This window comes from Colobus angolensis, unplaced genomic scaffold (genome assembly GCF_000951035.1).
Source record: "Colobus angolensis palliatus isolate OR3802 unplaced genomic scaffold, Cang.pa_1.0 Scaffold37, whole genome shotgun sequence".
In the NCBI taxonomy this organism is placed as follows: domain Eukaryota; kingdom Metazoa; phylum Chordata; class Mammalia; order Primates; family Cercopithecidae; genus Colobus; species Colobus angolensis.
Window position 1 is genome coordinate 4,573,700 of NW_012117043.1, and position 11,916 is coordinate 4,585,615.

The window sequence follows — 11,916 nt, forward strand, 5'->3', positions numbered from 1 at the left end:
GGAAGGAAGGGAAGGAAAAGAAATTAGAATAATGGTTATCCAGGGGCAAGGAGTGAGTATTGCCTGCAAAAGGTAACACTGATGGCCTCCGCGGTGCTAGAAATATTCTAAATCTTTATCTGGGTGGTACAAAGGTGTACCCGTATGTTAAAATTCACTGGGTTATAAACTTAAGATTTGAGAGGCTTGTCATGGTGGCTCATGCCTGTAATTCCAGCACTTTGGGTGGCCAAGGTGGGCAGATCACCTGAGGTCAGGAGTTTGAGATCAACCTGGCCAACATGGCAAAACCACATTTCTATTAAAAATACAAAAATTAGCCAGGTGTGGTGGTGTGTGCCTGTAATCCCAGCTACTCATGAGGCAGGAGAATCGCTTAAACCTGGGAGGCAGTGGTTGCAGTGTGCTGAGATCATACCACTGCACTCTAGCCTGGGCAACAGAGCAACACTCTGTCTCAAAAAGTAATAATAATAATAAGTTGCAGTGGGCACCCAGGAGAAGGCAGTCTCCCAGTAGATATAATAGAAAAAACTGAAACTGGGTATCAGCTTCCTAAGATCTCAGGAGTTGGGCAAGTGGGCTCAAGCATGCACACTAAGAGGCAAAATGGCGGAGTTTTACTGGTATGTGATCTTCTAGGAGCATTCAACTGGTAAGGGAAGAATGCCTCAAGAGAGCATGCGTACAACTCCAGTAAACACACTGCACATGTGGCCCCTCCCAAGTAGCGGCAGGCTACTGTGCAAGCAGACAGCCCATCCCAAGGGAAGAATCAAGGGAGAAGGGACACAAAACCCCGGAAGTATGCCAAAATATAATACCCTAAGTCAAAGGTCAAACTGGGCACTTGATCTCTCAAGTCACCACCTGGCCCTCTTCCAAATGTACTTTACTTCTTTTCATTCCTGCTCTAAAGCTTTTTAATAACCTTTCACTCTTGCTGTAAAACTGGCCTTGGTCTCTCGACTTCTGCCTTATGCCCTCAGTCAAATCTTTTCTTCTGCGGCAAGAAATGAGGTTGCTGCAGACCCCTATGGATTCACTGCCACTAATAGAAGGGACTATGTCTGTTCCATATTTTCTAACGTTTATGGTGTTGGGCACATTGTAGGTACTCAATATATTTCTAAATGAGGGGAATGGAGCCATGTTATCGTTATCAACATCTATTAATATTTTAAATTTTAATTAATTCTAACTCAGATGGCACCTAAGTGTTTATCAATCATGATCCAAATCCATAGTATGTAATATGTAGTCATTTCAAAGAATATAGAATTCACATGGAATAGCATTGTTGGGGTATATCTGAATTTTAAAATAGGTATGATGATGGAGACAGGACACAGCCAAGGATCCCTGGTGGAACCCCACCTTCAAGCCTGAAACAGCTTGATGGCTGAAAGACTGAACTGTTGGTCCAGGATAAAACTGCAGGCCAGAGGGAGAACTGCCCCTGTTTGCTCACATTTTTTTTTTTTTGGGGGGGTGGGTATTGAGTTTCGTTCTTGTTGCCCAGGCTGGAATGCAATGGCACAGTCTCGGCTCACCGCAACCTCCACCTCCCAGGTTCAAGCGATCCTCCTGCCTCAACCTCTCAAGTAGCTGGGATTACAGGTGCCCCACTATGCCCACCTAATTTTTGTATTTTTGGTAGAGACAGGGTTTTACCACGTTGGCCAGGCTTGTCTCAAACTCCTGACCTCAGGTGATCCACCTTCTTCGGCCTCCCAAAATGCTGGGATTACAGAGAAGAGCCACCGCGCCCAGCCTGCCCCCTTTTCCTAACTAATTTTTTTTTTTTTCTTGTAGACAGAGTCTCACTCTGTCACCTGGGCTGAAGTGCAGTGGCACGATCTTGGGTCAATGCAACCTCTGCCTTCTGGGTTCAAGCAGTTCCCACACCTCAGCCTCCCAAGTAGCTGAGATTACAGGTGCCCGCCACCACGCCTGGCTAATTTTTGTATTTTGAGTACAGAAGGGGTTTCACCATGTTGCCCAAGCTGGTCTCAAACTCCTGACCTCAGGTGATCCGCTTCCCAAAGTGCTGGGATCGCAGGTGTGAGCCACCATGCCCAGCCTCTCGACGGATTCTTTCTGAATAATGCCCACATGTGCGCTGCAGGGAGGGGGTGGAGCCATGGGAATTCGTCCCTCATGCAGGGGTGAGGGGCCTCTTCAGCTCATGTGTGGTGGCCTGGTGATCAGTCTATGAGGTGGGAGCCTGTTAGCAGGACTCCTTTTTTTTGCTGAGAGCTTTCTTTTAATAAATTCCTGCTCTCCTCACCTTTGAATGTGTCTGTGTGCCTCATCTTTCCTGGTTGTATGACAAGAAACTGGTTTTAGCTGAACTAAGGAGCAAAAACTTCTGCATCAATCATATAATTCTACTGATGTAAAATAAAGTTTTTGTTAAAAAAGTTTATGTGTAAATTTTTAAAATAATAGAAAGATATAAGGCCAAATCATGACAGGGGTTACCTCTTATAAGTGAGATGAGTAAGAAAGGGAGCAGGCCAATTTTTTACTTCACATAGATTATTTGAGTTGTTTGAATTTTTAGAATATAAACTTTTATAATGGAAAAACAAATATACTGCCATTAAGAATATATCTCTTAGCCAGGAATGGTGGCTCACACCTGTAATTCCAGTATTTTGGGAGGTCAAGGCAGGTCAATCAGCTGAGGTCAGTAGTTCAAGGCCAGCCTGGCCAACATGGGAAAACCCTGTCTCTACTAAAAATACAAAAATTAGCTGAATGTGGTAGCACACGCCTGTAATCCCAGCTACTCGGGAGGCTGAGGCAGAAGAATCTCATGAACCCAGGAGGCGGAGGTTGCAGTGAGCCAAGATCACACCACCGTACTCCAGCCTGGGTGACAGAGCAAGACTCTGTCTCAAAAACAAACAAACCCAGAATATATTATCTCTTATCTACAAGACAATATTCTTGACATCAATTTATTCAACATCAACAATAAATTACAGCAGGAATTTAATCTAATAAACACTGAGCATCCTTTTATTTTTATTTTTTGAGACAGAGTTTTGTTCTTGTTGCCCAGGCTAGAGACCAGTGGCACAATCTCGGCTCACTCAACCTCTGCCTCCCAGGTTCAAGCGATTCTCCTGTCTCAGCCTCCCGAGTAGCTGGGATTACAGGCGCCTGCCACCACGCCCAGATAATTTTTGTATTTTTAGTAGAGGAAAAGTTTCACCATGTGGCCAGGGTGGTCTCGAACTCCTGAACTCAGGTGATCCGTCCGCCTTGGCCTCCCAAAGTGCTGGGATTACAGGCATGAGCCACAGCAACCAGCTGAGCTAGTGTATTTAAAAGGATGCTCAGAGGCCAGGCACAGTGGCTAATGCCTGTAATCCCAGCAATTTGGGAGGCCAAGGCAGCAGATCACCTGAGGTCAGGAGTTCGAGACCACCCTGGCTAATATGATGACACCCTGTTTCTACTAAAAATACAAATAATTAGCCAGGCATAGTGGTGCATGCCTGTAATCTCAGCTACTCGGAAGGCTGAGGCAGGAGAATTGCTTGAACCCGGGAGGCAGAGACTGCAGTGAGCCGAGATCGCACCATTACACTCCAGCTTGGGCGACAAGAGCAAAACTCTGTCTCAAATAAATAAATAAATAAATACACTAGCTCACATGATTCTTATTTTATCTGTGAATCACCTATGTGGGGTAAATGTATATTTCTGTTTATACTTACAACACATAATATAAAAATATTATAAAGTCATGCACCACTTAACAATGGGCGTATGTTCTGAGAAATGTATGGTCAATTTTGTCATTGTGCAAACATCACAGAGTGCACTTACACAAATCTAGATGGTATTTATACATCTATGTTATAGAGTATAGCCTATTGTTCCGTGGTTACAAATCTATATGGCACATTACTGTACTGAATACTACAAGCAAATGTAACACAATGTTAAGTACTTGTGAATCTGTCTAAACACAGAAAAGGTACAGTTAAAATATGATATAAAAGATTAAAATGGTACACGTGCATTAGGGTACTTATGAATGGAGCTTGCAGGACTGGAAGTTGCTTTTGGTGTGAGTGAGTGAGTGGTGAGTGAATGGAAGGCGTAGGACATTACTAATACAGGACAGTACTGTAGACCTTATGAACACTGTATACTTAGGCAACATGATATATATTTTAAAAATAGACCTGACACAGTGGCTCATGCCTGTAATCCTAGCACTTGGGGAGGCTGAACCAGGAGGACTGCTTGAGGTCAGGAGTTGGAGACAAGCCTGGGCAACATGGAGAGACCTCATCTTTACAAAAAAATTTAAAAATTAGGGAGGTACAGTGGCACATCCCTGTAGTTCCAGTTACTTGGGATGCTGAGGCAGGAGGATTGCTTGAGCCCAGGAGTTCAAAGTTGCAGTGAGCTAGGATTATGCCACTGTACTCCAGCCTAGGAGACAAAGTGAGACCCTGTCTCTTAAAAATATAATAAAAATTAAAAAAAAACCTATTTAACTTTAGCTTACTGTAACTTCTTTATAAACTTTTAAATTTTAAAAAACTTTTTGACTCTTTCATAATAACACCTTAAAACACAGTTTACAGCTGTACAAACATATTTTCTTTCTTTATATCCTTATTATGTAAGTTTTTCCTATTTAACATTTTTTTAACCTTTTTTATTTTTATTTTTTTTTGAGATGGAATCTCACTCTGTCACCCAGGCTGGAGTGCAGTGGCACGATCTCAGCTCACTGCAACCTGCGCCCCCCAGGTTCAAGCGATTCTCCTGCCTCAGCCTTCTGAGTAGCTGAGACTACAAGAGCGGTCACCACGCCAACTAATTTTTGTATTTTTTAGTAGAGATAGGGTTTCGCCATATTGGACAGGCTGGCCTTGAACTCCTGACCTCGTGATTCGCCCACCTCAGCCTCCCAAAGTGCTGGGATTACAGGCATGAGGCACCGCACACGGCCAAAGTGTAAAATTAAAGGTGCAGTTGCTCAGGCCTGTAATCTCAGCATTTTGGGAGGCCAAGGTGGGTGAATCATCTCTACAAAACCCGGTCTCTACATAAAAATATGAAAAATTAGCTGGGCATGGAGGCATACACCTGTAGTCCCAGCTACTAGGGAGGCTGAGATGGGAGGGTTGCTTGAGCCGGAGGGGGGAGGTTAAAAAAAAAGTGTGTCCTATGCTGGCAATAAAAACAAAAAACAAAAAACAAAAAAACGGCCGGGCGCGGTGGCTCAAGCCTGTAATCCCAGCACTTTGGGAGGCCGAGACGGGCGGATCACGAGGTCAGGAGATCGAGACCATCCTGGCCAACACGGTGAAACCCCGTCTCTACTAAAAAAATACAAAAAACTAGCCGGGCGAGGTGGCGGGCTTCTGTAGTCCCAGCTACTCGGGAGGCTGAGGCAGGAGAATGGCGTAAACCCGGGAGGCGGAGCTCGCAGTGAGCTGAGATCCGGCCACTGCACTCCAACCTGGGCGACAGAGCGAAACTCCGTCTCAAAAAAAAAAAAAACTGTACATATTACCTCAGAAATCTTTCTAAGTTTGAAGTTTGTCTCTAGATGAAATGCTGGCTACTTTTAGAAATGTTTAGGAATTATTTGAAAAATATTTTCTATGTATGTTTATTGTTATTGACAAACTAATAGATAAAAAAGTTAGAACAATAGTAAGTGTATCTAGGACAACTTGTAAATTATTCTAGTAAAATTACCCCAAATTTGATATGTAAATAGCTAGAACACAGTGAGAAAATACAATTTTTAAATCACTTTTGCCTTGAAAAATTTTCATGAATAACAGCATGCACCTACTTCCATTGAAATATCAGATATTTTATAACTGAATTTTTGACAAGCTGTTGACAAATAAAAAAAATATACAAAAAAGAAGTTGGAGATGCCAAGGTTTCAACATTTCCAGAAAAAGAAATAAAATTCTAGCTCTAAAAGAAAATGTGAAACTCCACAGAAACAATGCATAACAATTAAAATAGGCATCATGTTAAAGAATTTATTTGAATCTAATTTACTCTTCACAACACTGAGGTTGTATCACTATTCCCATTTCATAGATAGTCATATTAATTAGATATTCTAAAATATTTATCATGAGAACCAGGTCACTGATTAATTACCTTGACTGTCTGCCAACTTACACTTCTAGCTATTGCTAATACAATTTGCTTCTTTCTCCTTACCATTCTGGCTAATACCATAGGGATCACATTGTCCTACAGGTATTTCCTAAGGCGGCCTGGTTTAATAACCTAGTTTTATTAGCCTTTGAGAACCACATCTTACATACTCAAGGGTTTAGTGGCTCTGTGTGTGTGTATGTGTATATTACAATTCCTTAGTTTTTGCTTCTATGCTTTACTATGAAGGAGGCTCTGTCTCCTGCATCAGTCTTTTGCTAATGTTCTGGTTTATTCCTGAATGTCCCATTCCATATTTCATTCAATAAGCAACTAGTGAGTGTCTATTTCTGTCAGAGCCTGAGCTAGGCATTAAGGATTTTGAAATTAGTAAGAAAAGATTCCTGCTCCTAACAAAACAATAGAAGGCTGGGTGTGGTGGCTCATGCCTGTAATCCTAGCACTTTGGGAGGCCGAGGCAGGCAGATCATGAGGTCAGGAGATCAAGGCCATCCTGGCTAACATGGCGAAACCCTGTCTCTACTAAAAGTACAAAACATTAGACGGGCATGGTGGCATGCGCCTGTAGTCCCAGCTACTTCGGAGGCTGAGGCAGGAGAATCGCTTGAACCCGGGAGGCAGAGGTTGCAATGAGCCGAAATCTTGCCACTGCACTCCAGCCTGGGCAATGGAGTCAGACTCCATCTCGGAAAATAAATAAATAAATAAAAGAAATAATAGAAGAGCCATATTCATAACCTAAGGGAGATGCTGTTTGTGAAAGCATTTTATAAACCACATTAAAGGACATTTCATACATTGTGAGACACAATTATTTCTCTTTGTCAGTTTTAATTATCACTTTTTTTTTGAGATGGAGTTTCACTCTTGTTGCCCAGGCTGGAGTGCAATGGTGCAATCTTGGCTCACTGCAACCTCTGTCTCCTGGGTTCAAGTGATTCTCCTGCCTCAACCTCCCGAGTAGCTCGGATTACAGGCATGCGCTACCATGCCCAGCTAATTTTGTATTTTTAGTAGAGAAGGGGTTTCTCCATGTTGTTCAGGCTGGTCTCAAACTCCTGACCTCAGGTGATCCACCTGACTCGGCCTCCCAAAGTGCTGGGATTACAGGTGTGAGCCACCATCATGACCGGCCTTTTTTTTTTTTTTTGAGACAGAGTCTCGTTCTGTTACCCCAGGCTGTGCCCAGCTAATTTTTTAATTTTTAGTAGAGATGAGGTTTCGCCATGTTGGCCAAGCTGGTCTCGAACTCCTCATCTCAAGTGATCCGCCTGCCTTGGCCCCCCAAAGTGCTGGGATTACAGGTGTGAGCCACTGCACCCAGCTGATCCCACATTTTCCAAATAGCTCCTTCTTGTCTTCAAATGATAGCCCTTTTAGTCTTAATAGCTTTTGATTTTCTGGTTAATTTTAATTAGGCTTGCCACACCAACTATATATATTGTCATTAATATCTCCTCATCTTCACCTCCACTTTGAAATTTATATGCTTTGTGAAATGTGTATTCAAATATGTACATAAATAAGGTCTAAGTTTTAGCTGGTCATTTTATTTTTATTATCTCTCCCTCAACTACCCATCCTATCAAGAATATACCACACTTAAGCATAGTATGTATCTTTTCCTGAGTGTATATTACAGCTCTTTAGTATTTTAATATATAGTACCTTAAAAATAGTATGTTTATTTATTTTTATTTATTTTTTGGAGACAGGGTCTGGCTCTGTCACTCAGGCTGGAGTGCAGTGGTACCATCTCGGGTCACTGCAACCTTTACCTTCCAGGCTCAAGCCATCCTCTCCCACCTCAGCCTCTGGAGTAGCTGTGACTACAGGCTGCACCACGATGCCCGATTAATTTTTTTTTGTATGTTTTCTAGAGACAGGGTTTCACCCTGTTGCCCAGGCTGGTCTTGAACTCGTGACCACCAGTGACCCACCAGCCTTGGCCTCCCAAAGTGCTGAGATTACAGATGTGAGCCACCGCGATGGGCCAAAATAGTATGTTTAAACAGTGTTTTCTTGTTATTCAATGAAACAAGTATGAAAACAAAACAAAACAAAAACCTTCTAAGATTCCTAGCAGTTAACAGTAGAATATTTGTAATTTTTTCAAGTATAATAAAAAAAAAGTATGTATTCATAGCAAGGGCACTAATGTGTAACACACACACACAAACCACCACCACTAATAACAAAAAAGTCAAAAAAAAGGGGTTTTATATAAATTTCTAAGTCAGTTGATAAGCAGCCTTACAAATAAATACAGCTAACAAACATTAACAATAATATATGAAAGGTTGGGTGCAGTGGCTGATGCCTGTAAACCCAGCATTTTGGGAGGCCGAAGTGAGCAGATCACTTGAGGTCAGTAGTTCGAGACCAGCCTTGGCAGCATAGCAAAACCTCGTCTCTATTTAAAAAATAAATAAATAAAACTAAAAACTAGCCAAGAGAGGTGGCAGGTGCCTGTAATCCCAGGTACTCGGGAAGCTGAGGCAGAGGAATCATTTGAACCCAGGAGGTAGAGATTGCAGTGAGCTGAGATCGCACCATTGCACTCCAGCCTCCAGCAACACTCTGTCTCAAACAAACAACAATAACAAAAGTAGCATGTGAAAGAGGTGTTCCCTTCTTCTGAAGTACCAGAAAAATCTCCAAAAAAATTTTTTTAAGTTATAGAAAGCTTCCACATGATATAGAAGGCTGTGGTACTTTTCAGTAGTTAACTATTTGAATAAAACTATATAAAACCTGTTGAAGATGAAAAATACGTTGTATTTTGCAAGTAAAAACCATTTAAATTAGATATCCTTTAAATATCAAAAAAATGTTAAGAGGATCAAAATCTTCAAAGGTTAGAAGAAACTGATTTTTTTCAAATGCATCATCCTTTAAAATAATTTATTGTATAACCCAGTGTTTTAATTTCATAAATAATGGTGGTTGGTAAAAATTTAGCAAAAAATACGGAGAAAAACATAAAATAATGTGCCTTAAGCGTGGAGAATGCTAAAATCACTCAAAGTTATGAGTAGTTTTTTTCTCAAGTTATATGTATCACCTACCTCATGGGCAACAAATGATATATGATAGTGTGTGTATATGTTGTAGAATTTGTACACATAAAATTATATATCTATATTTAGTTATGGCTAGCTAGCCAGATATGTAATCTAAGTAGAGAAAATAAATAAAGTATTTAAATTAAAATAGTCCATTTCATGGTCTGTGATAGGAGGAAAAATTTTACTTTTTTAAAAGACAGAGTCTCACTCTATTGCCCAGGCTGCAGTGCAGCAGTGCAATCTTGGCTCAGTGCAACCTCTGCCTTTCGGATTCAAGCAATTCTCATGCCCCAGACTCCTGAGTAGCTGGGATTACAGGAATGCACCACCATGCCCAGCTAATTTTTGTATTTTTAGTAGAGACAGGGTTTCACCATGTTGGCCAGGCTGATCTCGAACTCCGGACTTCAGGTGATTCACCTGCCTCGCCTTGGCCTCCCAAAGTGTTGAGATTACAGGTGTGAGCCACCATGCCCGGCCAAAATTTTACATTTTTGTAAGAGGCTTTTGAGATCATAAACAAAAGGCATCATAGTATAGAACAGGAAGAGTAAGAGATGACAAATACAAGGAAGATAGGATTTAGGTGAAACTAGAATGTGAAAAAACAATAGCTTTGTATCTAATAATAATAAGAAAAATAATCTCTAAGGTGTCTTTGAATGGCAAGAAGCAGAACAAAAAGTGAAGTCAAATTCTCCAAATTTCTTAGTTCCAATTATATACATTAAAATGGCTCCAAAATTATATAAGAAAATATTTATCGGCCAGGCGCGGTGGCTCAAGCCTGTAATCCCAGCACTTTGGGAGGCCGAGACGGGCGCATCACGAGGTCAGGAGATCGAGACCATCCTGGCTAACACGGTGAAACCCCATCTCTACTAAAAACACAAAAATTAGCCGGGCGTTGTGGCGGGCGCCTGTAGTCCCAGCTACTCGGGAGGCTGAGGCAGGAGAATGGCGTAAACCCGGGAGGCGGAGCTTGCAGTGAGCTGAGATCCGGCCACTGCACTCCAGTCCAGGCGACAGAGCGAGACTCCGTCTCAAAAAAAAAAAAAAAAAAAAAGAAAATATTTATCTTACTAAATATGGATCTTACTAATTATGGATAGGTAATGTCTTTCATTGGGTTTAACTTTTCACATTCTCTGCTTTATTTTTCAGGGAAAACAGTGTTCTCATGATTACCACAGACTGATGATAATCATTGACTAAGACAAAGAACAAGGTATTAATTAGTTTTCATTCCTGTTTCTCCTGCTGCTTCTCTGTGAGTTGCTCTAAAAGACACTTATATGAAATAATTTATAAATAGGAATTTTAAAAATGTATTTTATTTGGTAAAAAAGATCAACACTCATGAGGCTTCCAAGAAGAAACCAGATTGCAGGTTCAGTTCTGTACAAAAATTACTGGGTACAAAGACACATAATCCTATTCATAAATAGCAGCCACTGTAACAGTTGTTTCATTTTCTCTTTCTCTCCAAGACTAATTAGCATTATACACAGAACATTCCTTGTTACAAATGTCTTATTTCAGCTTTGTAACTATAGTATCTTTTGATTACCCTAAACTCCCATCTGCTTTTTCAGTAATACAGAAGCCAAACACTCTTTGCAACACTTCTGACCAACTAATTAAAAAAAAAAAAACTTAACAAAATAGAAACAACTATCACAAACTGATGCTACACTTACACTATCCTCACTTTGTGAATCATCATCACTTTAAAGAAAGCCTGCAAACTGTAAAAGAAAAGAGTACTTTTTACCTTTTTTACATACTTACTGCTGAAAGGCTGCCATTGTATTCTCCAGATTTTCTCCAGCACCTGTGAAAATTTGAACTTTACTTATTTGGAACATTTTAATTTTCCTGAAGTTACTTTTAATAAGATACACCTAATGAATCCTGACTTTTTTTTCTTTTTTTTGAGACAGAGTCTCGCTCTGTCACCCAGACTGGATGCAAGGGCACCATCTCAGCTCACTGCAAGCTCCGCCTCCCGGGTTCACGCCATTCTCCTGCCTCAGCCTCCCGAGTAGCTGGGACTACAAGAGCGGTCACCACGCCAACTAATTTTTGTATTTTTTAGTAGAGACGGGGTTTCACCGGGTTAGCCAGGATGGTCTCAATCTCCTGACTTTGTGATCTGCCCGTCTCGGCCTCCCAAAGTGTACAAGTGTTTTAAAGAGTGTAATGGTACAGGTTCAGTATTCCTTATCCAAAATGCTTGGGCCCAGAAGTGTTTCGGATTTCTGACTTCTTCGGATTTTGGAATATTTGCATATATATAAAATGAGAGACTTTGGGGATAGGACCCAAGTCTAAACAAAATTTATTTAGTTTTCATATACTCCTCATACAGATAGCTTGAAAGTAATTTTACACAATATTTTAAATAATTTTATGCATGAAACAAAGTTTGTGTACACTGAACCTCAGAAAGCAAAGGAGCCACTCTCTTAGTCATTCATGAGCACAATCTGTGGTTGTTTGGCATCACCATCATTCTTGACTGAATTTATAGGCTACCAATAAGCATTTTCTTACACTTATTCATACATAAGTACGTAACAGTAAAAAATATGAAATACCAGGCCGGGCGCGGTGGCTCAAGCCTGTAATCCCAGCACATTGGGAGGCCGAGACAGGCGGATCA

The 11,916-nt window shown here is 41.0% G+C and overlaps 1 protein-coding gene across 1 annotated transcript in view; it reads right to left on the minus strand.

Annotated features, from left to right (window-relative positions):
• GDPD1 (glycerophosphodiester phosphodiesterase domain containing 1) overlaps window positions 1-11,916 on the minus strand; it is a 66,141-nt gene that overhangs the window by 31,004 nt on the left and 23,221 nt on the right. Inside the window, exon 2 of the mRNA XM_011953773.1 lies at window positions 11,043-11,085. Coding sequence (XP_011809163.1) covers window positions 11,043-11,085 — 43 coding nt within the window. The remainder of the gene's footprint in view (window positions 1-11,042; window positions 11,086-11,916) is intronic.